General features: G+C 46.7%; 1 protein-coding gene across 3 annotated transcripts in view; it reads right to left on the reverse strand.

Moving 5' to 3' along the window:
- Window positions 1-6,470: 6,470 nt before the first annotated feature.
- The window catches only part of RARG (retinoic acid receptor gamma), a 442,759-nt gene continuing 421,869 nt past the window's right edge, over window positions 6,471-27,360 (reverse strand). For all 3 annotated transcript variants that reach the window (XM_085654659.1, XM_085654660.1, XM_085654661.1), the window contains one exon: window positions 6,471-10,159. In XM_085654659.1, coding sequence (XP_085510785.1) covers window positions 9,978-10,159 — 182 coding nt within the window. In that variant the 3' untranslated portion in view covers window positions 6,471-9,977. The remainder of the gene's footprint in view (window positions 10,160-27,360) is intronic.

Raw genomic sequence — 27,360 nt, forward strand, 5'->3', positions numbered from 1 at the left:
GGATGCTGCAGACAACACGGATACAGCTGTAGGACAGGCAGTCCTTCGTAATCTTTTTAAATAAGGTGAGCCTCTGTTGCTTCCCTCCTCCTGCATACAAGGTACCTTTATTTCTTTATATATTTACGGATAAGATGTGTATATATATATATATATATATATATATATATTTATATATCTGTCATATATAGTTAGACGTCTATTTTTTATGCATATAATCTTTGCACTGCCTACTACTACCTGGCTTCTTATGTACCTTGTATTATGCTGCTACCACTGCTCACTACTCTTATTCAAGCATGTGAATCTATGAAAGACACCCCAATACTGGAGAAGAACAAAAGTTCCTTACCTGTAAACTGTGGTTCTCCAGTATTGGTGTCTTTCATAGATTCACATGCGACCCACCCACCTCCCCTCAGAGGCTCTTCCTTGTATTTGACTTTATGTCACTCTTGTGCTACGAAAATCTGAGAGCCTGAGTCTCTGGGGAGAGGGTTCTAGAGGGTGCGGACACCTGATTGGCTGGATTTGACCTAGAACATAACGACAGTGATATGTTGTAAAGGTGACAAGTTGTCTATCCATGAAAACTCTATGGTTTTTTCTTTCCTGTAGGCCTAATAGGCTTATGTTATTACTACACTGCTTTATGTACCGTGGGACTCCCACTTCGACGACGGGGAATATTCAAGCATGTGAATCTATGAAAGACACAAATACTGGAGAACCACAGTTTACAGGTAAGTAACTTTTGTTCTTCTTTAGGAATACCACACATTTTTTTAAAACTTTTGTTTTATGGAATTTAGCTCACTGGCTCCTCCCATGGGGGCGCGCGGCCGTGTCACTTTCACGACTGCGTTGCAAATGTTTGTTCTGGAAGGGCGCCTCATATACTCACCTCTGTCCTTGGCACTTTTCCCTCGCCTCAGTCTGGCGCCCACTGCACCAGAGCGTAGCTCGGCCTCCTCGCCGCCAATGAAGTTTCCTTCACTCGCTGGATCGCTCCCAAGAGGAATAAAAATCTTGAATGAAGTGCTTTCGTTACTGACCTCGAAGCTACCTTGTGCAACCTCCGGCAGCGCCGAGGCGGTAGAACTGGGAAGGTGAGATCTGTTCTTTTGCTTTAGGGGTGTGCACATTTTTCAGGTTTGTTTGCACCTCCCACGCTCCGAGGAACCTTCTGTTTGTTGGACAGGTTCTTAAGGGTCTTTACTCTTCTGTATCACAACATATGAAACACGATTCTCTATGGCAGGTACTTTAACCAATCAAGCTTTCTTACTGGAATCTGCACTGGCTAGGACTCCGTTCATGAAACCACTCTGCTTCGCAGCGTTGTAATGTATAAACCCAGCAGTCGCTCAGTCGGTCGCACCGCTTCCTTACCCTCTCCGATCACTGCCGTTCAACACAAGCTCCCAGAAGCTCGAGCAGTGTGTGGCTGGGCGCTATATCAATGTTGTCAGTGTGTTCAGGCGCGTGCTGTGGAACCTGACAGACCAATGTCGGGCCACAGCTGTGCAACTTCCACCTCATCTATGTCTCCACGTGCCACCTCCTGCCCCCCCGCCTGTGTCCTCCCTTAACCCAGGAAGGTCCCCAGCTTGTCTCCCATGCCCTCTCGCTAGAACAACTGGCATCACGTGCTCCTGGACAGCCTGTGTTCTCCCTCAGATTGAGCTCACGTCCACCACTCTGGGCAAGCCCACTTCTTGTCACCCCCTTGCCCCTCCAACCTATGGGACCCTCTGACAATGGCCGACTCCATGGTGTGTGTCCGCTAGATTACCTTTGCCCAACACCCACCCGCAGCCACACTGTGCTAGTCTCCCTTCCGTGCCACCCATGCCTCGTCTAGGAATGGCTTGGTATCCGCCTGCGACCAGCTTCGTGCCCCTCCAAGCCTCCGCCCCTCCAAGCCTCCGCCACTCCCCTTCACTGCTTCCCTGCTGCCTCTCTGCCCCCTCCTCCCGCAGAGCCACTCTTCCCCTCCCCTACCACTCCCCACCCACCGCGCCACCCCTTTCTTTTCCCGTATCCTTCACCATATTTCTCCCGAGCCCCTGTCCTATTCTCTCCCTCATCTTCCCAGTCACCCACCGGCTCTTCCTTCACTCTAGATCTCTTTCAGCCCCTTTGTACGCAGCTGCTTCCTTCTCCTCTCCGATTCATCTCTCCCTCCCACCCCCTCATTGTATTGCTCTTCGCCTATTCATAGGCTATTTCCTTCCCTCACTCTTTTCACCGCCACGCCCGCCAGTCCCCACTGTCTCCCCTGCTGTACCCCCACCACCCAGATTTTTTTAAATAATCTGTAGGGCAGGTTTTTGTCACAGCGGAAAGAGTCACCACCCAGGAACAACAATACACACCGACAAGTGATGTGATTTTCGCATTGGACTAGACGACTATAGAATTCGGTCACGGTTAACAAGTAGAGTTCCAGTCATGCCTTTTGTGGAGGGGCTGTGGTGTATGTTGAGTTTCAGACTTTTATTAAAACCTTTAATGATACTGAAACGTGCAAACAACACTTTTTGTGCCCAACAGCACGTGATTGTAGTGCATAAGACTCCCAGAATATTGTTTCTTTCACTTTTTTTACTCCGTTCGGTCACTAGGCTGAAGTAAGATAATTTTTGGCCAATAGAGGTGAACTTTTGTTTTACTGAGATGTAGAATGGATGAGCGGCTGAGCTCATTGGCATGTACAAGGGCATAACCTTGCTGGTAAATAGGGCTTAAATGTTTGACTTAAAGCAAGAATTTAATTGCAAGCGTTCACTTTCAGTATATTTAACCTAATTAGTACAAAATACAATATTTACCGTTAAACATTTGGCAGTATTTTGTTTATCTACTCTTAATGTTATGTACTCTTTATTAGAAGTTGGCGAGGCAGGAAAGTGATGCTAAGATCCATGCTAGAGCCAGGCTTTAACACCAATTCACCAAAATGCCATAGGTATTGTGACTTTACATACCTTATGACCCTAATGACCTCGGAGAAGGGTATTCATTCTCTCAGGTGCCTTTAAATGTTTTCAGTTTCAGACTATTTTCATGATGCTCATACACTATATTTACAACTGTGGCCTTGCTGTGGTATATCCTCTAGACCCCTTGTAAAACATGCACAATAACACACCCAGATGTCAGTGCTCACCGCGTTGATATGTCAATCACTCTTCATTCATGCATGTTCATAGAATACCTTTCTATAATAGACAGTGCCATGCGTCTTGACTGTAGATCTCGCTCCATTGCACCTTTTTACAGAATACAGACTGTAATCAGTGTAATTAATGTTTGTGAACGGGGAGGGGAAGAGTGGCGACCCCGCGGTCAGAGCTCTGTGAATCAGCGTTCCGCCATTGTGTCGACTTGTGTGGGAGTTGACAAGACTTCATCAGAAGGACAAGCGTGAGGATGTCACCTATCGAGCCCCCTTCTACTGCCGTAATGCGAGACAAAAGTTCTGCAACCGGACTGGCAATAAATGCAAGACGACGCTCATGACTCGTCGCTCGCACCTGTGGCCTTCTTCCACCCTTGGAAAAATATTTCCTCTTGTATTAGTCTGGAGTACAACTCTGACCATTTTCATTAAACCATTTAAGGAGGGTGTAGAATATGGTTTCTGATTACCCAGCCTGAAGAGTTTGTGGGTCTGCACCAGTTCTTAATTTATAAAAGAATAAGTGCTGGGGACCAAAGGTTTTCTCAGAAGCCAACTACTAACTCGACTGAATTTCGGGGCTGTGAATACCAAGGCGGTCTAGTCCTTATTCCACCACATTACTCTCATCAACCACTGTACACTCCCTGCCCCTTTATTTCTCATGCATGTTCATTTTCATCCCTTAGTTCTCCGTTTGTCACCGTTTTCCTGCATTTTTCCTCATCTGTTTTTCTCCCTTTTCTGCAGCTTCCTCCTGCTCTTGGTCAAATTCTTACAGTAAACAATCATTGGCATAGCCAAAAGTTCTCGCCTTTGGGACCTTAGAAGTGTTTAGCTATGCAACGGTTGATGTTGTTGCCACCAAGGATATTGTGCTGCATAACTAAATACTTATAAGTTCACAAAAGCAAGACCTATTGGCTATGCCAACGCTTGTTTGGATTACAAATGAAAGAGACAGCTTTCTCAGAGAGATGCCTTGAGGAAGGTAGGGAGTTTTTTTTGTTAGGAGTATTTTAGTGCAGCAGGTGCAGTTGCCTTGAGACCCAGGCTCACAACACATTGGGGTCTAGTGTTTTTGGTCAATTTCGGTTTGATAGATTTGTACATTTATAAGTCTCACATATAGCGTAGATTATGAGCCGCAGAAAAATAACCCTGAAATTTTCTCCTAAGCGCCGTCCAGGAGCTCATCCCCTGCCCCTTCCATGCTCCCTATTCTTGCCATACATTTTTGAAGGGGGGCCCCAACTTCAAAACATTTTGCCTAGGAGGGGCTCTGAGCAAAACAAATTTGAAGACCTCTGATCTATTGTTTTTGGACTAGGCTGCTCTCGGCTTACCGTGAACGCTTGTGTGCATCAGCGTTGCATCACCTTTAATGCTGAATTATATTGTATCACGATTTATATAGCACTTTCCATACCTCTTAACCCATAAGCACTTTCTACATTATCTATATGGTGCTTGCAACACCACTGGAGAAATCATGAAGCACTTTGATTTGGACCAGATTCCTAGGCACCCTTCAGACTGCATGGTTAAAAAGGTGTTTCTTTTTTACTGTTTTGTCTACATTTAATACACGCACTTGGCGCTATGCTATTACTGTGTCTGGCAAAGCCACCTACAAGTGGTGACTATATTTATCAAATTTACATAGATTTATAAAATTTCTGAACTAGGTGGACAAGTTTTTAGCAAGTGCATTTGAGTAATAGCAACTTTGCACCAGACCAGTCTGTATCCTCATGATCTTAACTAAAGAGCAACAATTACTGCCTAATGCATTCACAGAAAATATGTTAATCGGAACTTTACTCATGCACCTTGATCAGGCATCAATATGTGGTTTTTGCAGTTTTGTTTAAAAAAAATAAATTAAAAAAAGACGTATCTGTTTGAACAGTATGAACCCTAGGTTTACTGTTCAATATGTAATAGTTTAACTGAAATACAGATGTAGTCTAAATTGTTTATAATGTATTTTTAAAAGAGTGGATTAAGAAGAAAAACAAATGAAGCCAGTGCCATATCCAGGGGCGTAGTGAGCATGCAAACTTCGAATTTTTTATTGTTGAATTTCATTTCGCAGAGTGAGATATTTTGTCGGAAACGTGTACATTATTATCAAAGTCTGTGCTGAAAGAGTCTGACCCGACCTAGTTACTGGTCAAGGGATCACTCAGAAAATCATTCAGTGCACCCTTCTTAACACTGCAATCCAGTTAGTGACTACTTTTGAAACCTCTAGATTCTCTACCTGGCCGTGGCACCCAGACCATTACCTTCTACAGTTGCCACTTTGAGTAGCCAAATTGATGGACTGAAATGCATTCCATCCATCCATCCGTGTGGTTACTGCATACACATGGTAGGTGTCTGATGGCCAGTGCTCGTTGCCTGTTGCCCTCCTCCCAGGTGCACAATCTCCAAGGAGGGGAGGAGGGGGGCGGGGGGAATCAGGGAAGGTGTTTGCCTGTGCTGTGGGCGCTGCATGCCCACACTACTCAGCAAACAAAAAGACCTTCCCAGTTTGAGTAAGGATGCTTGCTCTCTTCTCCCGTCCAACAGTAAAGTAAGTGTGACATCATCCCCATATTCTACCTGGCCCCCATTAGACAAACCACAGAGCGAAAGAAACCATTAATTCCCATACTGCTTGTAGACTGTTCATTTTTAGCTAACGTATGTTGTAAAATGCACAATTCACCTTAATTTTTATCAAATTTTCTTAGCGGAGAACCCTTAATATGCCACCTACCCCTGCCTGGCATTCAGTAGAAATGAAAGTAGTAATGTTGATATGGTTTCCTTAAAATCAATACTATAAAATTATTAGTACCCGATAATGCGCCTCAATACAAGCCATGCCCTCTTAATAAAGACTTTCACTTTTGCTCTCTCTAGGTAGTCTTGCAGGAGAATGTCCACACTTGCTGTAAATGGTAGCAGAGGATGGACATTTATTCTCATAGGGAGGATGCAAAAGATGAACAGCAACCCTTAGTAAGTTCATAAGACTTATGTAAAAATTCATGATAAATTATGAGAGGATGTTCACAAACTAGTACATTCCAATGTCACGCATGCTCCTAAGACATCGTATTGTAATATTTATATAGTTCCTGCTACTATGTTGGCCGCTGAAGCGCTTGCCTACATAGGCAGCATGCCACACCGTGTAGGGTGTGTTCTTGGAAGGATGTTGTCTTAGTTTTGATCGAAGTGGGAAGTAGTTCCATGTCGTGTGCGATGTACAGATAGGACTTGCAGCACACACTTAAGTTTATAAACTCATTAGTTCACAGTAACCATCACTTTATTTTGCAAAAATAGAAAATTCCTAAATGGTTTACAATTTTGAGACCGGTCAGCTGAAAACGCTTATATGAAAGACCGAAAGAGCTGATGTAAACACAAGAAATGACAGATGTCTCTCACTCTTTTCCCCACACAAAAATATCCCCTTACAAAACCAAAAAAAAAAATATGAAAAATAAGACACGACGTTGGCCTGTGGCCTTTACTGTGCTCTTGATTTTTCGTTGGCAGCTAAATAAAAGCATTGGAAAATACATATATCGAGCAGATTAATAAAAAGGTAGACTGCGATCACTGGGGGAGAAAACACTTTGGTATTCAAAGGTCTGCAGAAACTCATGTAAACATAAGCAATAAATAACCAGCCACTTGCCCCGGTATAGCTTGTAGATAGTGGGCTCACACTCTGCCAAGGGAGGTCACAGGAGAAGTGTTCCGTTCCTTTTTCCTACTAGAACACATAGGTGGATCCGACCATGATGCTCTATCCCTTCACGGCCTCCTAAAACGTTGGTGACACCCGGTGTAATCGGGGCAGGAGATACCCAACAGGAAAATGTAAACTTTACAGCCATCAAACTCCAGCAGTTACCCAACACAGCACTCCAACATGTGGCTGGTGGCAGCAATCTACCTGTAACCAGTGCTAGAGGGGAAAGGTAGGAGGCGGAGCTTAGAATAGAATGAGAGATCGATGTGATCTCACAAAGTGCGACTAGGGATAACCCCCAACTGATAGGCACGGACTGAGAGCTCTACAGAGAGACCTCTTCTTTGGAATGTAACAAGCTGCAAAGTCAGATGGAAGCATCAGACACAAAAGGATGGGGTTGAAAATTGGGTTGGAGAATCATGGTCAAGCAGACAGGAGTGTTTTTTTCCCCGAAGATCTGAACTTGGGAATTGGGGCTAAAGGAGATAGCAACTGGGGAAATAAGCTGATACTCTTAGCACGACCGGCAGGTCACTTGCTTGAGAAAATGATAAACCCTTGTAGTGTAACATGTTGAAGTCATGAAGACACAAGAGCATAAAACCATCAACAAGAATCATCGCCCTAATCCCCACACAAACTATTGGCATTAAGGAATCCAGTGGGATCTACTTCGGAGTAGCAGGATCTGCTTGATTGGGGCAGGCCTTCCATCTATATTGTGGGCATTTAGGACAGAACTAACGTGACAAAATACATGTGTTTTGAAATAGAATTAGTTATGACAAGTCCCCTGAGAAATGGTAGCAACAGCAAAGATGTGCACGGGGCCAGTGTAATGAGAATGTGTGACTCAGATGAAACCAGGGGGGACAGTGACATGAGAAAGGGAAGGATTTTATAGAATTGCATTGGGCTGAGTGAAAACGGCAAGTCTGGTTGTGCAACAAATTGACCCAGCAAAGTGAGAATCAATGGAATCCCACTGTAGTGCATGGTTTCGGTTACATGAAAAAGTTCAAGACTGCATCGAGCAGCATAGGGTCAGTGTTAAAAGGGGCTGTAACATGACAGAGCTGAATGCCTTGCAAATACTTGGAACCAGTGATGTGGTAAACAACAGCGTTCCTTCGAAGAACATGGGGAAGGCAACTTGGGGGGGGGGGGGGGGGGAAGCGAGAGTGCAGCAGACTTATTTGGAGAATCTGGCAGGCGACTATATTGTATTAGCAAAATGAGTGTAAAGTGATTGAAGTGCTTGAGAACACAGATATACTAAGGAGGTTCAGGTTTCTTTTTTTTGACAGAGATAGGAGAATAGGTGTAGACGGAGTACCCTTGATCGTGGAGCACACCTTCAATGATATGCATGAGAGAGACTGCGTCAAAGCGCATCAAGTCTGAGGCCCTAGAAACGGGGAGGGTAGGGTAGGAGGTGGAGAAATGCAACTAAGGTGTAGTCTGTTCCTATGTTCGGTTATGGCTTCAGAGTCTTAACATACATTTCCTTTCCTGGGAAGGATGTGGGTGATCTCAATGGCAGTTTGCGAAGAGCATTGAAGGCAACAGGTAAGGGGCCAGGCACGGGGATTTTATTAAGACCCAGTCCCTTCCTCTTGGCAAAACTTATTCTTTGAATACACTTCTTCTGCATGAGGAAACAGAAATTTCTCCTTGACACATGGCTAGCGGGATACGGGTGGGGGGGGGGGGGGGGTAAGTAGACATTTTGCATAGACTGTTGTAGCATAGGCTCGTCTTCAATACACTGCTCTGACAAAGCCTGAATGATCGTTTTAAGTCTACTTGCCCTGTTGTAGGGCTATTCTAAGAATTTACTTACTCATCAGCCAGTAGTATGATGAGATAGCAAATTTTAAGCCAGACACTGTACACTTTCCAACCAAAACTACCCAGTAGGTGTAGGCCTACCATCCCGGCACAACCTTCTGCTCTTTGGCAGCATAACTGGGTTTCAAATTCAAAACACAGAGAGGGCGCAAATGAGACGTCAGGTCCAAATAGATGTTGGTGAAGTTTCCCCTCTCCATAACTAAACCTCCATCTGAGGCTAGTAGGTGTAGGCATACAAATCAGTACGTGAGAAGGACAGTCTGTGTACACAGGCATGAAGAGAGTCATGGCCAATCCAGAGACGGGGCAGCGAACAAGGAGGGCAGGTTGAAGGCGGGAGGCACCTTTCATATACTGGTGGGAGCAGGATGGTCTTATGTATGCCCTTCTTCTGCCTTAGCTTTCGGTTCCAGCCAGCATCTTTGGCAAATTATAGTCTTTTGAAAGAAACAGAAGCTCCTCTTTTAACGGATTTTTGGGTAGGGGTAAGATTGGAACCTCCTGCTCCAGGGGCTAGCTGAGAACCCAGCACACTGAAGGACAAGGGATGTAATCCCACATTCCAAGCTCATGTAGCCATCTCCAACCCTGGTTACTGTTCTCTTACACAGAGGTAACTGCTTTGCACATTTACAAAGAGGTGCGGGATGGGTGTATAGTTTGGGGTTAGGAACAAAGACAATAAAAACACAATGTTCTTTGTAACAAAAACCTGTAACATTTCTCCTATTAGGAGGCATTGCACTGCTGCAGTCCTGCCTCCCCATGGTCAGCCGGGACTTTCTCTAGCATGTTGCTGGGAAAGAGAGGCCCAGAAAATCCACAGGGATGGAGGCCTTTTCTTTTTTCTTTAGATCCATCCCTCTGTACTGCAAGAGGGTCCATCAATACTTTGGCAAAAGCGGCTGAGGGGGCTGAGGCCTTCACTCCGTCATGGCCCCGGCCCAAGCTTCCCCACTCGCGAAAAGTTTAAGGCAAGAGATATATATATATATATATATACCTCAAATCCAGACGATCCAGTATAAAAAACGAAAGCAGTTTGTATTTTTGTCTGGGATTCCCATAGTGCCCTGAGTGCCATTTCCTCCTGCTGAGGAAGGTTTTAATTCCTTTGTATATTGTTCATTGATGTTGATACAGAGAAGGGCAGGAGGGCTGGCCCCCTTCCTTGGTTTGCTAGGGGTCTTTGGTACTAGTTTTCTCTGCTTGCTTTTCTTCAACTTTGATGGGCTTCTGTTCCGTTTTGGGGGGCGGTGAAGCATCATCCTCAAAGGCTTCAGGGTTTTCTAGCATCTCACGTATGAGTGGTGGCATTGGGCCAGGAATCTCCATCTTTAGTGTTATAGCGCGCTCCGCACCTATTGGGAAAGAGGGCACAGTATAAAAGGAGAGCAACAGGATGTAATACTTAAATGCAAGCCACAGCATCGCACACACACACCCTTTCACAGACAAAAATCAGATTTCATAGGTTTGTTGATCAACACTAGTCACAGTACAGTACAGACCAACACAAGAAATTTCCACATGTAAATGTGTAGTGTATTGTAATTGTATTTATGAAACCAGTCAATTACTTGCACTTATGGTTTTGCCGCTTGAAACACTTCTAGATTCAAATGCTTTGCCAATTCCGCCATCTAGTGGTTGGGTCCAGAAGTGTCTTTTTCGTAAAGCTTTTGTTGGTTCGCAGGAGTCGACGACATAGGCTAGGTCCCTTGTATGACATCACCGTAATCCCACAATGCCCATGTGCGTGCCCACCATGTTAAAACATTTTCCCTTCCACTAAACTCCCTTCTTTGGGAGGCTGGTGGAGAGGATGTGGTTCTATTCCAGTTTTAAGCAGTTAAATCACGATTTTATAGGGAGTGGTAGCAAAAATGTTTCTGAGTATAGCTTGTCCAACTTAAACCTCCTTGCGTGAGTGTAAATCAATGCAGCAATGCTTCGTGAAAGTATGCTCTTAAGCTCGTGGCTGTTTTGATATTTCCTGCGTGGAGACGTTGGCCATGAAAGTCATAGTAGCACCCTTCCTCCTGGTACAGTTTGCCATGGTTTAGGCGAGAAAAAGTCTGTTTGCCGGTGTGTATCACAGCTGTACAATCCATCTAGCAATAGTGTTCTTCGATACAGCGGTTTCAAAAGCCTCAACTGAATGGCCCACGAGGAACTGCAGTGTTTTTCTGATACTGTGCCCTCCTACTATCCAATGAGTCTAGGACTCTTGCTGACACATTTGTAGGCTTTTGGAAGTGGCTGGTATAGAAATACTCTCTTTATGTGAAAAGGTGAGAGAACTTTTGGAAGAAATTTTGGGTATGTCCTCATTATTAGCTTGTCCTTGTGTATGGCTCTTGCGCGGTTAGAACTTGCATCTCACTCACTGTCTTAGTGATGTGATAGCTACCAAGAACGAAAGGTGGGCGGAGTGCCACTATGCAGAGTTCCACGGAGTTGAAAAGAAAACTCAGTGGAACTCCACTCAGCTCCACCATAATAAAAAAATAAAAACAATGGGAAATAATAAATCACTTACCTGCTCTGAAGTCTCCGGGCTTCCCTCCTCCTCACTGTGGTCTCCTCCTCGCCATACTTGCCAGTCGCAAACCCCTATGTTGTACATCTTGTGAGGACTGCGCGCAGTCCTCACAAGATGTACAAAGTAAGGGTTTGCGACCAGTGAGGAGGAGAGACCACGGCAAGGAGTAGGGCAGCCCGGATATGCCAGAGCAGGTAAGTGAATAGTTCTTGTCTGACTTTGGGCGTGGGCCAGGGGCTAACTGCACTACGCCGTGGAGTCCGAGTTTTTGCCTGAACTCCGCTGTCCCAACGGAGTACGCAGTTGGCAAAATTCCGCTAACAGAGCAGAGTTCGCCACCCGGGGTTAGACAGTTTTCAAGGTAACATCTCTGGGTGTTGGGCCTTTTACATGGGTTTGAATGCTGCTTTCATTAACTCTGCTTACCCTAGGTTAAGATTCCACTGCGGGGAAGGTACTTACCTGGTAGGAAAACGCTCAGCCCCATGGACTTTTTGAGCAATACAAGTGGGGAGGGAAGGGAAAGGGAAAGGAAGAGAGAGAATGGATAACAATCATACCCTCAGCGACGCATGGGAAAGTTGATATTTTGTGAAACGCTGGGGCCTGGCAGCTGAGAAGGAGTTCATGACAGGCTTACTCTTGTCGTGGCAGCTTCGAGGTTTGCCGCGCGCTGCTAAAGGGATGGGCAACATAGCCTGAAAATCCGATTAGGGATGCTGTGTATTTGGGGAGCCTGAGATGTGGCCCACTGGAAGGCAGGGAGCGTAGAGAGTAGCTGCTAGCTTTTGTTATTTTTCCCGGCTGGGAGGAGTAGCTTGAGCGTATGAGGATAGGAGATCCGGGGCGTCGCTTCAATCTGCTGTCAGAGTGGTGCGGTAGAGTGAAGGATTACGTTAAGGGACGAAGACCTTTGGAGAGGAAAAATGAACTTTAAGAAGCAAGTATTGACCCTGCCTCTTTCCAATGACTCTAGCGTCTCCAGCACATTCAATGTCCACAAGATGAAAAAAGAAACTCCTTTTTCCCTCCTACTTTTGACACCTTCCACTACTCCCTCAAGGATAGGCACACGATCAAGGGCACCAAAGACACGTTGGGGCTCACCTGGGATAACCGCTGTGCCCACAGTCTGGCTGTGCTCATGCACCTGCCTGCCCCTAGTGAGACAGTTTGTTAATGATTAGCACTTCAAGAGGGGAGCACCCTCATTTGTAGTTTGACTCCCAGGACATTATCCCTGAACATATGCTGCTAATACAGGCAATGGCAGTTGTCTCATAAAGGAAGCCAACTTATGTAGATAGCTCATAACGCTGTGAAAATTTAAGATAATTAGGAGTGTGACCTGGGGGGGAAGGGGTTGGCACGTGGTGACAGCTTGAGATAGCTGTTATCAGTTGCAGTTAAAGGAAGATTTTTTAATGTTTTTTTAAAGAGCCCCGGGAATCAAGTGGATAAAGTGGCGGACTGGATAACAGATAGAGATATGCTAAAGAAGACATTCTCAATGAAGAAAATGAAGTAAACTCTCTCCGAAGTTGACAGTTAGGAATTATTGGTGCTAGGTCAAACTAGGCTTTCCCCTGCCCCCACTGAATCCTAGGGTAAACCATCCTGAGGATTCTGAGACCATGCTGAAGAGCGGCATTAGCTCAGTTATTCAATGCGAAAACTAGGGAAACTATAGTCACAATAAGGAAGCCTGCCACTTGGCAAAAGAAACAGACAAAACAGGTGACATCACAAACATCATCACATTTGGGGGTGGTCTGGGGCCCCAGAGAGAGGAGTTGGTCTCTATCGGACAGCAGGGCATCGAGCGAGAAAGAAAGGAGCAACAACCATCAAGGAAAAAAAGACCAGTAAATATCGTAGTCCAAATCGGCTCTATACCCCCGCTCCTCCACAAATGGCTATTCTGAGTGGGGGCCAATATCAGTTTTTGGGGGGAGGAAAGCAGGAGGAATGATCAGAACTCTGATGCACCCTCACCTGTTAGCCCAGCGTTAGCTTGGACACATCTCCGATCTGTGCCAGAGGGCTCTGAACAGTTGTAATCACCCTCTTCAAGTCTACACAAGATAGCAGATCCAAGAGAACTGAAAGTATCAAGGGATAACATTTTTGTGATGCTCCAACTTTTACCAAAAGAAGTTCAAGAGATTAAAGCAGCTCAAACTGATCATTAGTAAATTGGAAGTGGGATTTGAAGTGCTAGAGACAATCACAGGTCTGAGTGATCGTCAAATAGAGGTAAAGTAAAGGGTGTCAGTCTTGGAAGACACAATCTCTAGCCAGACTCAGTTGATAAATTACATAAATACTATACAGAAAGAAGCAAAAAGAATGAATGTGAAATTTGAAGAGCAGGAGAACCGCTCCTTGAAGGTACAACCTGCAGTTGGCAGGAATTCCTGATAACTGGAAAGGGGACTCGGATTTGATAGAGGCGCTCTCTAGCCTAATTGCAACTAGTCTGCTTAAAGAACCTTCATTGCAACCATCATTGCTAGAGCGCAGAATGGTGCCAAAGGATAGGAAAAAGTTTCAAATCATATTCGTTCACTTTCGGGATTAGAGGATATACGAGAGGGTTCGGCGAAAGGCTATACAGCCCTAATCTATAAACTGAGAGGAAATTTCCTTTCAAATTTAACTGGTTGTGTCTTATGAAACTTCACTGGCAGGGAGAATTGAAGCAGGTGATAAATGAATTCAAAGCCAACGGGGTTCCATCCCAGCTTATCCAACCAGTAAAGTAAAAAATTATATGGGCTGACAGTTTAGATTTTTTCGGAGCAGCAGGAAGCTAGGGAATTTCTCTTGAAGGGTTTGAGGGTGAATGGGTTTCTGAATTTGGAATGGTTTATGAGGAGGGGCACTGATGATCGAAGCAGCCATAGGTGCCAAAACAACCATAAAAGGTGATGTGAGGGAGGGACTTGCCATCAGGGGCAAGGTGCTTCTCGCAGGACATTTAGTTGGGGGGGGGGGGGGGGGGGGGGATACAGGAGGTCACAAAGCGGAGGCGGGTGATGCAGGCAATCAGGGCTCTGGGTTGGGGGAAGAAGGGAAGGACAGTTTATTTTTTACTATCAATGATGCCTCATGGGATATCTCAAATGTGCGGGGCCATTTAAATGTACTCGGGGGAGGGGTGGGGGGGTTGGGTTCTGATCTCCATACAAGCATTCGGAGGAAGAAAAAGAGGAAATTGGCATCTTAAAGGAGGAAGCAGACAGGTCTGAATAACACGGAAGCTTCAGCAAATAGGAGGTGTAATTCTAAGGAGAAGATAAGGGATGCCATCTTCAAAGAGAAATAATTAACAGTTGGACCTTATAACAATAGATATATGAATTGCCTTACTCGTCAAGGATGCCCTCTGTCCCCTTTATTCAGACAGCTTGTTTGTCTAAAATAAAGCTGTACGTGGCTGATATGGCTCGGTTTTTAATCCCAATACTTGGTAATATTAAGACTGACTTGCAATCTATAAAAACTTTTACGAGTGTTGAGGGTGGGGGCCTCAAAATCAACAAGGTGAAAAACAGAATGCCTTTTGTTTAACACTACTGCTGAAGTCCTTCACCCAGCCTTGAGAGAAAATTATAGTGCAGGCTCAAAAAGATATTTCGTTTTTTTTTTTTCTGAGAAACAGACAGGAGTGTTAATATGCCTTTATGAATTACAGGCCGCATCTTTAAAAGTTTGGAACAAATAATTTCATTGTTTTTGTGCAATAGGAAACTTCCATGTGTCAGACTTCGAATATTGCAAATTTCTAAGAGTGAGGGAGGTCTGGGACTACCTGATTTTCAGAAATAATATGTTATGTTAATTGTGAATTTCTAAAGCGCACGTTCACCAGCAGGTCTCTAGGCGCTAAGGTTTGAATAGGAGAAATCGAAACCAGAAAAAGTCCAATTATGTGCCAGAGTAAATAGCCAAGTCTTAAGCAATTTTCTGAAACGCAGATGGTCTTCTTCAAGTCTCAGGGTAGTAGGCAGAGAGTTCCACAATTTCGGGCCCAGTACAGAAAACGAGACCCTCCTGTGCGTTTGCGTCTGAATCTCGGTACTACCAAAAGATTCATATGCATGGACCTTAAGGTGCGCTGAGGGGAGTATTTGAGTACTCTCAAGGATATGAATTTGGGATCCAGCCCATGTATGGCTTTGAATAGGATACATCTAGTTTTAAACAGAGATCGCTGCTTCACCGGCAGCCAGTGGAGCTCTTTCAGCAGCGGTCCAATATGGCACCGTCTATCTTGTTGGTAAATGATTCTGGCTGCTTGATTCTGAATCATCTGTAACGAAAAGTTTCTTACCTGTCGGTGTAGTTTTGCAGCTTGAAGATCTTTCTGGATTCACTATGCTGTGCATTATTCCGCGATCTTGTGGTTGGGTCCGGATTCGTAGTCTTTTCTTTGTTTTTATTTTTATTTTTTTTTGTAGCCCAGGTGGGCGTCGACGTCCACCATTTGGTGCACCTCCCGTGACGTCGTCGTGCTTCCTGCGGAAGTCCCACCTTTGGGGCGCCATCTTCGGGTTCTTTTTTCCCTGTTTTTTTTTTTTTTTTTTTTAACCCTAGGCGATTGATTAATCCTTTTGTCCATATTTCTGTACGTATCCACTTTTTTGATCCTATCCATTTCACCCCCTCTTCCTCCAGCCTCATCTTCCTGGCGGAGGTGGGTGGGTTCGCTAGTGAATCCAGAAAGATCTTCAAGCTGCAAAACTACACCGACAGGTAAGAAACTTTTCGTTTTGCAGCGTGAATCTTTCTGGATTCACTATGCTGTGCATAGATTTTGTAGCGGTTTTCCTATTTTTGTGGTGGCTGGGTGGAAGATGATCGCTGGTCGTTGAAAATGTGTTGTAGCACCTTCTGTCCGACCTGTGCTTCCTTATTCATTTGAATGTCCACGCAGTAGTGCTTTGTGAACGTGTGCACAGATGCCCAAGTTGCTGCGAGACAAATGTCTTGGATGGGCGTGTTTGCCAGGAAGGCAACTGTGGCCCCCTTCTTCCTTGTGGAGTGAGCTTGTGGCCCCTCCGTTAGCTCCTGTCCAGCCTGTTTGTGACAGAATTGGATAGTGAGGGCAATCCACCTAGCGATGGTGCCCTTGGTCACTGGTCTACCCATGAAGCTAGTAGCAAAGGACACAAACAGCTGCTTCGACTTCCTGAGTTCTTTGGTTCTTTCAATGTAGTGCATCACCGCTCTTCTGGCATCGAGGGTGTGCAGGGCCTTTTCTGCATTTGTAGTCGGGTTTTGGAAGAAACTCGGTATCTGTATACTCTGATTCATGTGAAACGCCGACACTACCTTGGGCATGAAGTGTGGGTCCGTCCTCAGGACTACCCTGTCCTTGTGAATTTGAATGTAGGGCTCCTGTAGCGTTAGTGCTTGAAGCTCGCTCACTCTGCGTAGTGAGGTTATGGCCACTAGAAAGGCAGTCTTCATCGTCAACATTTGTAGATTGGCCTTGTGAATGGGTTCAAACGGCGCCTTCATGAGCTCCGTCAGAACCACGTTTAAATTCCATGCCGGCGGCGGCAACCTTTTCGGGGGTGCCATTCTTTTGGCTCCCTCCATGAATCTCTTCACCACCTGCGAGCTGAAGAAACTTCCACCCTTCTCACCTCTGGTGTAGGCAACGATCGCTGCTAGGTGCACCCTTAGGGAGCTCGAGCAGAGGTTACTCTTTAGAAGGTGTGTGAGGTACCTCAGCACCGTTGAGTCTCTTGTCATTCTGTTGTGCAGGCCCTTTTTCCTGCACCACACCGTGAATCTCTTCCACTTTGCGCTGTAGCACTTTCTTGTAGTAGGTTTCCTTGCCTCCCGTAGCACTCGCATAGTGCTCTGAGGTAACCTTAGGTGTGCGAACTCTAGGTCTTCAGGAGCCATGCTGCTAGGTTGAGGGTCTCTGGCTCTGGGTGCAGGACCTCCCCGTTTTGCATTGAGAGCAGGTCTTTTCTTCGCTCGAACCTGTACGGATTGCCTTGCGCCATTTCTTGAATCTGTGAGAACCATGTCTGCCTCGCCCACTGTGGGGCCACCAGGATCAGAGTCATGTTGCTGGTTCTGCACTTGTCGAGCACTCTGTGCAACAGGGGTATCGGTGGAAAGGCGTAGGCAAATGTCCTCGACCAGCTTATCCATAGGGCATTTCCCTTGGATTGCTGATCTGGTTGCCTGGACGCGAAGCTTTGGCATTTTGCATTGTGGCGTGTTGCAAAAAGGTCTATTGTGGGAGTCCCCCATCTCCGGAAGAGTTTCTCCGTTTCCTGGCCATTGAGCTCCCACTCGTGCGATGCTGAGGTCTGCCTGCTCAGCCAGTCTGCCTCCACATTGTCCTTCCCCGGTAGGTGAATTGCCAGTAGATCTATCCTGAGAGGTATGGCCCATCTCCAAATCTCCTGAGCTAGGGATGAGAGGGGAAACGACTGTGTCCCCCCTTGTTTGTTGATGTAGAACATCGCCGTGGTGTTGTCTGTCTGCACCAACACCCTCTGCCCGCACAGGTGTCTCTGGAATGCCTTCAGGGCTAGCAGTATTGTTTTCAACTCGAGGTAGTTGATGTGGCGGACCGCGTCTGCCGGAGCCCATAGACCCCTCACTCTGAGGTTGTCCATGTGCGCTCCCCCATCCCATCTGCGATGCGTCCGTGGTAATGGTCACTGTTGGGCTTGGTGGTGTCAGGCTTCTCCCTGTTGTTATGTTGTCTCTGTTCCACCAAGTTATCTCCTCCTGCACTGCGTGCGTAACAACCACTAGATCCTCCCAACTTCCGTTTGCTTGTGACCATTGCTGTTGCAGCCATTCCTGGAATGGTCTCATGTGCAGGCGTACATTCGGCACCAGCTGGATACAGGACGCTATCATCCCCATCATCTTGCTCACCGCCCTCACTGTCAGAGCTCGCCCCTTCTGGTAGAGCTGCGTCTCCTTCAGTAGGGCATCTGTCCTCCTGTCGCTGGGCACTACTGTACTGTTGAGGGAGTTGATCTGTGCCCCCAGGAAAATCTTTACCTGCTCCGGTTCCAGCGATGATTTTCCCCAGTGGATGGAAAATCCCAGATTTGTGAGGGTGTCCGTTACGCGTTTTGCGTGCCTCTCGCACTTCTCGCGTGAGTTTGCCTTGACCAGCCAGTCGTCCAAGTAGGGGTATACGTGTATGCCCTGCTTTCGTAGGTGTGCCGCTACCGCCGACAGGCATTTTGTAAAGACCCTTGGCGCTGATTTTAATCCGAAGGCCAGGGTTGTGAACTGGTAGTGTTCCTGTTCGATGTTGAATCTTAGAAGGCCCTTGTGCCTTCTGTTTATTGGGATGTGAAGGTAGGCATCCTTGAGGTCCACGGTGACCATGAAGTCCCCTTCTCTTATCTGTGGCAGTACCTCCTGCAGTGAAGTCATTTTGAACCTTTGTGTTTTGACGAACTTGTTTAGGTACCGGAGGTCCAGTATGGGTCTGAGGTCTCCGTCTACCTTCGGAACCACGAAGTAGTTTGAGTAGACCCCTTTGTTGCGTTCCCTGAACGGCACTGTCTCTATGGCTCCCTTTTGCAGGAGTTTCCGTGTTTCTTCTCTGAGTATTGCCAGTTCTTGGGCCGATCTCGGTCTTTCCTTCGGCTTTCTGTTTGGAGGTCTTTTCTCCAAGTCTACGCAGTATCCGTACTGCACGATGTTCCGTATCCACTTGTCTGTGGTTATGCGCCGCCACTCCTGAAGGTAGAACCTCAGCCTTCCGCCTACCGGTGACGTATGCTCGTAGGCTCTTGGATCTTCTCCTCCCCCTGATGACACCTTTTTGCGCCTCACCCTTGGGGGCCTGACGAGGGTGGGCGTCTTCTTGCGTGCTGAGTCACTTCGAGGAGGGCTGATCGCCCCCTCTCCTCCTTTGGCCACGTCCGTTCCCTCTCCCTCGAAAGGACTGGCCCCGAGGTTGATATTGCCAGCTTTGCTTCTGCTGACTTTGTCCGTGACCTTCGCCCTGCTGACCTTGTTGGAACGCCTGGTGCGACGTCCCCTGTTGGCTTCCACCCCTACCGTAGGGTCTCCTCGAGGGATTTACTCGTCTCATTCCCCTCAGCTGCAGGGCCCCCATGGACCTCGCTGTCTCGTTCTCCTTCTTGAGCTGGGTGAGCTTCTCGTCCACCGTTGCTCCGAACAGTGTCTCTCCGTTGAAGGGAGTGCCTAGGATGTTGTTCTGCACTTCCGGTTTGAATCCCGAGATTCTTAGCCATGCATGCCTCCTTTCTGTGACCCCTATGGCCATGAGTCTTGCTGAAGTCTCTGCCCCATCCAACGCCGTCTTTATACAGGAGTTGGCGATGTTCTTGCCTTCATCTACCAGGTGAGAGGCTCTCTGGCGGTATTCTTCGGGGAGGTGCTTTACTAGCTCCCCCATTTCATCCCAGTGTTGGTACTGGTGTCTATTTAGGAGTGCATTTGAATTCGCCATGCGCCAGTGCATTGCGGCGTTCCTCTCGACCTTTCTGCCTGTGAGGTCGATTCTCCTGCTCTCTTTATCTGGAGGTGGGCCCGAGGTTGCTGGCACGTTGGCCCTTCTCCTGGCCGTGGAGGCAATGATGGAGTCTGCGGTGACGCTACCCTTGATGTAAGGTGGGTCCAGGGAGGAGTGTTTATACTTTTTCTCTGTCCTGGGCGTGATCGACCGACAGGTGGCAGGCTCCTTGAAGGCTTCTCTCCCCTGGTTCATCACGCTTTGTAGCATGGGGAGGAACTGGCTCCTAGTCTGGATGGGGAGCAGTGTTTCGACGAGAAAATCTGCTTTCGGCCTCTCCTCGTCGAGCTTGACGCCGAAGGCCATTGCTGCGCTCTTCACCACCATATTGTACACCCCGATGTCGTCTGGTGGCGAAGGCCTCGAGGGGTACGTGTCCACGGCCTCCTCCGGGTTTTCGGTGTCGAGATCTTGCCATTCGACGTCGTTGCCGGTAGATGTCGCCGATTCGAAGAACGATTGTTGGTCTTCTTCCTCGGCTTCTTCCTCATAATAGGGCTCCTCTTCCTCTTCGAGGTCCCTTGTCAGCCCTTCGGCGTCGAACTCCTCCTCGACTTCGACGACGTCCGCCGCTGAAACCGTTGGAATCTTGAATTCCTTCATCCTGGCGTCGAACTCCTTCTTCCTTTGAAGGATGTTCTCCATTTCGGCCTCGAGCCGCCTCTTCTTTTTCTCCATTTCGGAGATGCTTTCGGCATCGACCGCGGGCCTTTTCGATGAAACTTGCGTCGACGTCGAACGTTCTTTCTGCGTCGATCGGCCCGTTTCATGGGATGATTTCGACGACCCTTGCCTTTCGGCGTCTTTCTGCGCCAGGGAGTCCTTTTGTAAGGATCCGCTGGGCCTTTTGTCCGAAGTTCCCCCTTTGGACGTCGAAATTTTCGGCGCCGGGGCTCCCTTCGTGGACCTTGACTCAGTTTTTCTCGAGTCACCCTCGTGTTTTCGAGGTGTTTTTTGATTTGCGCTCGACGATTCTCTTACCTCGTCTTCTTTCTTCTTGTCGGTCTCTACGACCGTGAAGTTTTCGGCTGCCTCGGCGACGTTGTCCTCGTCGTCCGTGTCGAGGCCCAGCGCGTAGAGTGTCGGGGGTTTTCCTTGGCCCTCCATGTTGGCGTTGGCTCTCCTCTGCCTCTCTCTCACCCTGAGTGTCTTCGGCGCGAAGACTGAGCAGGCGTTGCAGTCGATACTCTGATGATCCACCGGTAGGCAGAGGTTGCAGACCGGATGCAGGTCTTTCTGCGCGAACTTGTGGTGGCAGTTTGGGCAGAACTTGAATGGCGTCTTGTCCATTTCGCTCAGGGTCTCTGAGCGTGCATTCTCCAAGGTTGTCGAAGAAAAAGGCTCGCTGGTCTTCTTTCTTCGCGTTCCTGTCGAAATCTGTTCTTTCCTGATGTCTTCTCTTGATTCTATCGATGAAACTCGCTTTTCTTCCTTCTTCCTCCGAGTGAACTTCTGGAGCTTCCCGATGACGATCCAGACCCAACGGCGGAAAAAAGAATCTGAAGATGGCGCCCCAAAGGTGGGACTTCCGCAGGAAGCACGACGACGTCACGGGAGGTGCACCAAATGGTGGACGTCGACGCCCACCTGGGCTACAAAAAAAAAAAAAAAAAAAAAAAAAAACAAAGAAAAGACTACGAATCCGGACCCAACCACAAGATCGCGGAATAATGCACAGCATAGTGAATCCAGAAAGATTCACGCTGCAAAAACAATGCTTCTGATTTTGCGGGAGGCCAAGGTATATCGCGTTCCCATATTCAATTTTGGAAAGTATCAAGGCGATAATGATTTGGATGCTAGCCTCTCTGCTGAAAATCTTCTAATCTTTCACAATTTCCGAAGTTGGGCAAAGCAAGCAGAGGTAACAGAGCCAATCTGCGAGCTCATGGAGAGATCCACATATATTTGTATGCCCAGACTCTTGATCACGGACTTCAGGTGAGGAGCCGCAGCTAACTTCAAACGCCAGTGTGCGGGAGTCCAATACAGAAAATTGTTTTTGGGAATGATGATTTTGGGTTTTTTCCAAATTCAGTTTTAATTGGTTGCTGTTCATCCAGTTCTTGATGAACAGCATTAAGTTCCTAACAAATTCCTCTGATTTATGTGACTCTTCAATGGTAAAAATTAGCTGCATATCAGCAGCATAGTTATATATTTTAATCCTCATCTGACTGAGTCTAGATGTGAGTGGGCGTATATACACATTGAAGAGAATCGAGGAAAGAGAGGAACCCTGCGGAACTCCACAATTCATATTTACAGTATTTGACTTCTAGTGTGAGAGCTTGCGGCCCTCTAAAAAGGATCTGAACCAACCCAAGGCAGTGCCTCGGAGACCAGCTGCAGCAAAACGATTTAACAATATTGCATGGTTGACAGTATTGAAGGCTGCAGAGAGGTCTAAGAGAATCAAAGCCCGAGTACAGTCCACATCCACCTGACCTTTTAGATCATCTATAACGGAAAGTAGAACAGATTCAGAAGTGTGATGGGCAACCTGCCTGGTGGGTATCCAAAAAATTGGTTGCCTCTAAAAAGGAACTAACACAGCTGGCTACATGGGTCTTCAATAATTTAGCGGAAAAGGGAAGGAGAGATATCGGTCTCCAGCTTAAGAGGGTCCATGCCTTGCTTCTTTTGCAACGGGAGGACCACTGCTTCTTTGAACCCTGAAGGCACAGTACCCTGAGAGAGAGATTCAGGAGGTCATGGATAGTGTCTGGGAAGGCCAGATAGATGGATTTTAGTATGTGGAGTGGGCACGTCTCCTTGGAGGAACTTGATTTTACTTAGTTTACAAGATCAACAAAAAGTTTACTATTTAGACAAGGGAAGGTGGTCAGAGAAGTAGAGTTGGAATTGTCACAAGGGTCTTCTGCGCTACTATGACTAGAGTCGATAGAGTCTTGGATTTTTTTGATTTTTTCCACAAAATAAAAGTTTAGATCATTACAAAGTTTCTGTGTAGCAACAATCAAGGGGGTCACACGAACAGTATTAGATAATTCTTTGACAATCCTGAAGATATCTTTACACCTATTGTTTGAATTAAGTACTTTGTTAGTGAAAAATAATCTCTTTGCCTCCAGAATGGCTTTTTTATAGGACGTTAGGCTCGCCATGTATTGCTCTTTATCCTGTGCTAGGTAGTTTTTACGCCATTTCCATTCGGCTTGACGTACGTTGAGTTTCATAGTTTTTAAGTCAGTAGTAAACTATTTAGATGCTTCATGTCACCTTATACGGGAGGTTTTTGTCTGGATAGGGGGATGGATATCTATAGCCTTCAATTGCCAATTGGCAATCTCCCTCTCAAAACTATCCTTGTTCTCCTGAGTAGTGGGCTGCTCGTAGTTTAGCGTGTCCAAAAAAGATTCCATATCAATACGATTCCAATTTCTGAAAGTACCTTTTAAATGAGATGACGATTTAGGCAATAACATATCACTCAAAGTAAAACTGATTGTACAATGGTCTGAACATACGCAGGGGTAAATTGCTACTTTCTGGACTGCAAGATTAATGGACCATACTTGATCAAGTGTATGGCCTTTGATGCGCGTGGGAGAGTGGATGCGTTGAGTGAGATTTAAGCTAGCAAGGGACTCTAAGTTTCCTGGCTGACTTACCCCCTTCCACCTCATTTGCCCTATAGTTTAGGTCACCTAAGATTAGGTCTTTATCGTAGTCCACAGTCAGTGATGCGATAATATTAGCAAAGACTTATTATTTCCTTATATTTCCTCTTTCATTTTACAGCTTCACCGCTTGTCAATCCAAAACTCCTCATTTGATAACCCCATCCTTCAACTTGGGATCTAGCAATTGAGTACGTAAGATGGCCTATCCTGCTCCACAAATCACACAAACAAGTATGGTATAAGTCTCTGAACCTGGTTTGGTATTTTAAAGATAAACAGTTTCACAAATATGGAATTCCCAGAGAAAATGCAAAGACTCTGCAGAGATATCCTAAGTTTCTTTCTTCTGGTTTGACCAAAGCAACAATAGGTAAATGAGCAGATTAATCTGTTTTTAAGGTAGGGGATTTGTATGATGGTGCTAGATTGACCCCCCCCCCCCCCCCCCCTTCCCTGTTTTTGTGAACAAAACTTCAAAAGAGGGCTATCTTCCATAATTTACCTGGGGTGGATATAGATTCCTCTCGGAATCTAGTTAGACAGATGTTTAAGTTAGATAAAGTAAATATAACTTTGAGTTATTAGCATAAAGGGCTGCATATGGGATTTAAATAGATTGTTGGAAAGATGAGTGCAAATTTGGAAAGGCACACTACGATAAAGCTAAATGAAAAACAATGGGGAAAACATTTTTCCAGTCTATGATGGACCAACTTTCATCGAATGACCTTTTTAATGGCTGGATGTTGTACCTTAAACCCGGAATATTAAGAAGGCATTCTCTGCAGTATCTATAAATTGCCTAAAATGGAATCAGGATGGGGGATGGTTTCATATGTTTTGGTCCTGCTATGGTCTAGAGACATTTTGGAGATGGTTTTTTTTCTGTATAGGAAAGAAAGTTTGGTCGGGTATCTCTACCTCTCTAAATAGGACTCTTATGAAATTAGTGGAGGTCTAATGACCAGAATACTATGGCTCCGAGTGCTTTATAGCATTGTTAGTGCTCGCTCTCTGATCACATCCCATTTGAAATCTTCAGTCGCCCTAAGGGTGGATGAGTGGGAAGGAAAAATGTAGAAGGTTAGTCAGGGGGAAATCTCGTATCATTTGAGAGTTAATTGCATAGCCCAATATGGTAGGGATGGGAAATCTTGGGCCAGGGATTTGCAGTGTTTATGATGTTTGGACTTGCACTGTAACTTCATGGATATAAAAGCACTTTAAAAAGGGTTAAGCCCTCACTTTTTTTTTAAGAAACCCTTGATGTTTTCCTGGCCGTGGAAGCAATGATGGAATCTGCCGTGACCGATCCCTTGATGTAAGGGGGATCCTGCGAGGACTGCTTGTACTTCTTTTCCGTTCTGGGTGTGATGGACCGGCATGTTCCCGGGTCCTTAAACGCCTCCTTCCCTTGGTTCATCACGCTTTGGAGCATGGGGAGGAACTGGCTCCTCGTCTGGATGGGGAGCAGAGTTTCGAGTAGAAAGTCTGCTTTCGGCTTCTCCTCGTCCAATTTCACACCAAAGGCTGCTGCAGCACTCTTGACGACCATGTTGTACGCCCCGATGTCGTCAGGCGGCGAAGGCCTCGAAGGATACGAGTCCACGGGCTCTTCGGGGTTTTCGGTGTCGATGTCCTGCCATTCCAGCTCCTGACTCGTCGACGGCGCCGAGCCGTAGAACGACTGCTGATCCTCATCATCACCTTCTCCCTCATAGTAGGTGCCTTCTTCCTCCTCTTCAGGACCTCTCGACTGCTCGTCGGCGTCGAAATCCCCTTCTTCCTCGATCTCCACGACATCCGTCGACGGGACCGTTGGGATTTTGAATTGTTTCATTCGTTCGTCGAACTCCTTCTTCCTTTGAAGGATGCTCTCCATCTCCGCCGCGAGCCGTCTCTTTTTCTTCTCCATGCTTGAGATGTGCTCGGCGTCGACCGCAGGTCTCTTCGACAGAGCTTGCGTCGACGCGGCCTTGTCTTTCGCCGCCGAACGTCCCACCTCATGGGTCTGTTTCGACGAACTGTGCCTCTCGGCGGTCTTCGGCACCTGGGAGTCCTTCTCAAAGGATCCGCTCTGCCTTTTGTCCTTTGAACCACTGGCGGACGTCGAAATCTTCGGCGCCGGTGTTTCCTTCGAGGACTTTGACTAATTTTTTCAAGAGTCACCATCCGATTTTCGGGGCCCTTTCGGTGGTTTTGTACTCGACGTGTCTCTTAACTCATCAGGCGTTTTCTTATCGGTCTCTGCGACCGTGAAGACATAAGGTCCCTCGGCGATGTTGTCTTCATCGTCGGTGGATAGGCCCAGATCGTACAGCGACTGGGCCTTACCCTTGCCTTCCATGCTGAAGTTGGCTCTCCTCTGACGTTCTCTCACACGGAGAGTCTTCGGCGCGAAGGCAGAACAGGCGTTGCAGTCCTTGCTCTCATGGTCGAACGGCAGGCAAAGGTTGCACACCGGATGTTGGTCCTTCTGCGCGAACTTGTGGTGGCAGTTAGGGTAGAACTTAAATGGTGTCTTGTCCATTGCGCTCAGAGCCTCTGAGTGCTTATTTTCCTCTGTGCGTCGAAAAATTTCGAGGATCCCCTCCTTCTTCGTCGTCCCGGCTGTAATACCTTTCTCTCTGTAGTCTTCTAAAGGTTCTCCTTCGATGAAACTCGCGTATTTTCCTTCTTCCTTCGTCTAAAACTCTGGAGCTTCTCGATGACGATCCAGACACAACGGCGGAAAAAAGAATCTGAAGATGGTGCCCCAAAGGTGGGACACGACGACGTCACGAGAGGTGCACCAAATGGTGGGACGTCGACGCCCACCTGGGCTACAAAACCCCCCCCAAAAAAACCGGAAAGACTACGAATCCGGACCCAACCACCAGATTGCGGAATAATGCACAGCATAGTGAATCCAGAAAGATTCACGCTGCAAAACTTGGTTTGTTCCGGAGGACCACTCTATCATGATGTACCTAGAAGAACGGCTGTTCCAAGGTAAGAGCATGAATTTCTCTAACCCTCCTGAGGAAGTGAGGGCTACAAGGAAAGCCATCTTCCAGGAGAGAAACTGCAATGGACAGGAGGGAAGGTGTTTAAAAGGTGAACCCATGTGCCTTTTAAGGACTACATTGAGGTTCCACACAGGACTGAGGTTCCACACAGGAGCAGGAGGTGTCTATGGTAGAATAATCCTTTTGAGGTCTTCCATAAAGATTTTACCAACTGGTATTCTAAATAATGAAACATGTTGCCTTTTTTGCAAGTAGGCAGCTACAGCCACCAGGTGTAATCGAAGGGAATTGTAAGCAAGACTGGATTTCTGCAGGTGGAGCAGGTAACAGACAATGTCTTGTACCGATGCTGTGAGAGGATTGATATAGGAAGACAGTAGTGCACACAACGCTTCCATCTAGATGCGTAGCAGGCCCTGGTAGTTGGCCTGCATGCTTTTTCGAGAATAGACATACATTCCTCCAGGAGGTTTAAATAGCCACACTCTATGACCCCAGGAGCTATATAGCCAGGTCGAGCTGCTGAGGGCTGGGATGTCAGAGAGTGCTGTGATTTTGTTTGAGAAGGTCCAGCCTGTTGGGGACCTTCTTTTGAGGAACTAGATAGCATTCAAGCAGTGTGGTGTACCATGGCTGGCGTGCACAGGTTAGTGCCACCCAGATGAGTGAGGGAGGTCTGCCTCAGCCTCCGTAACTCAAATGGTAGGAGTGGGAGAGGCCGAAAAGCATATGCAAATATCCAGGACCAGTTCATCCGTAAACAAATTGCCCATGGACTGTGGGTGCTTTAGCCTTGCAGCAAAGTATTAGTATTTGCATTTTC

Source organism: Triturus cristatus, chromosome 4_1, assembly GCF_964204655.1.
Source record: "Triturus cristatus chromosome 4_1, aTriCri1.1, whole genome shotgun sequence".
Taxonomy (NCBI): Eukaryota; Metazoa; Chordata; class Amphibia; order Caudata; family Salamandridae; genus Triturus; species Triturus cristatus.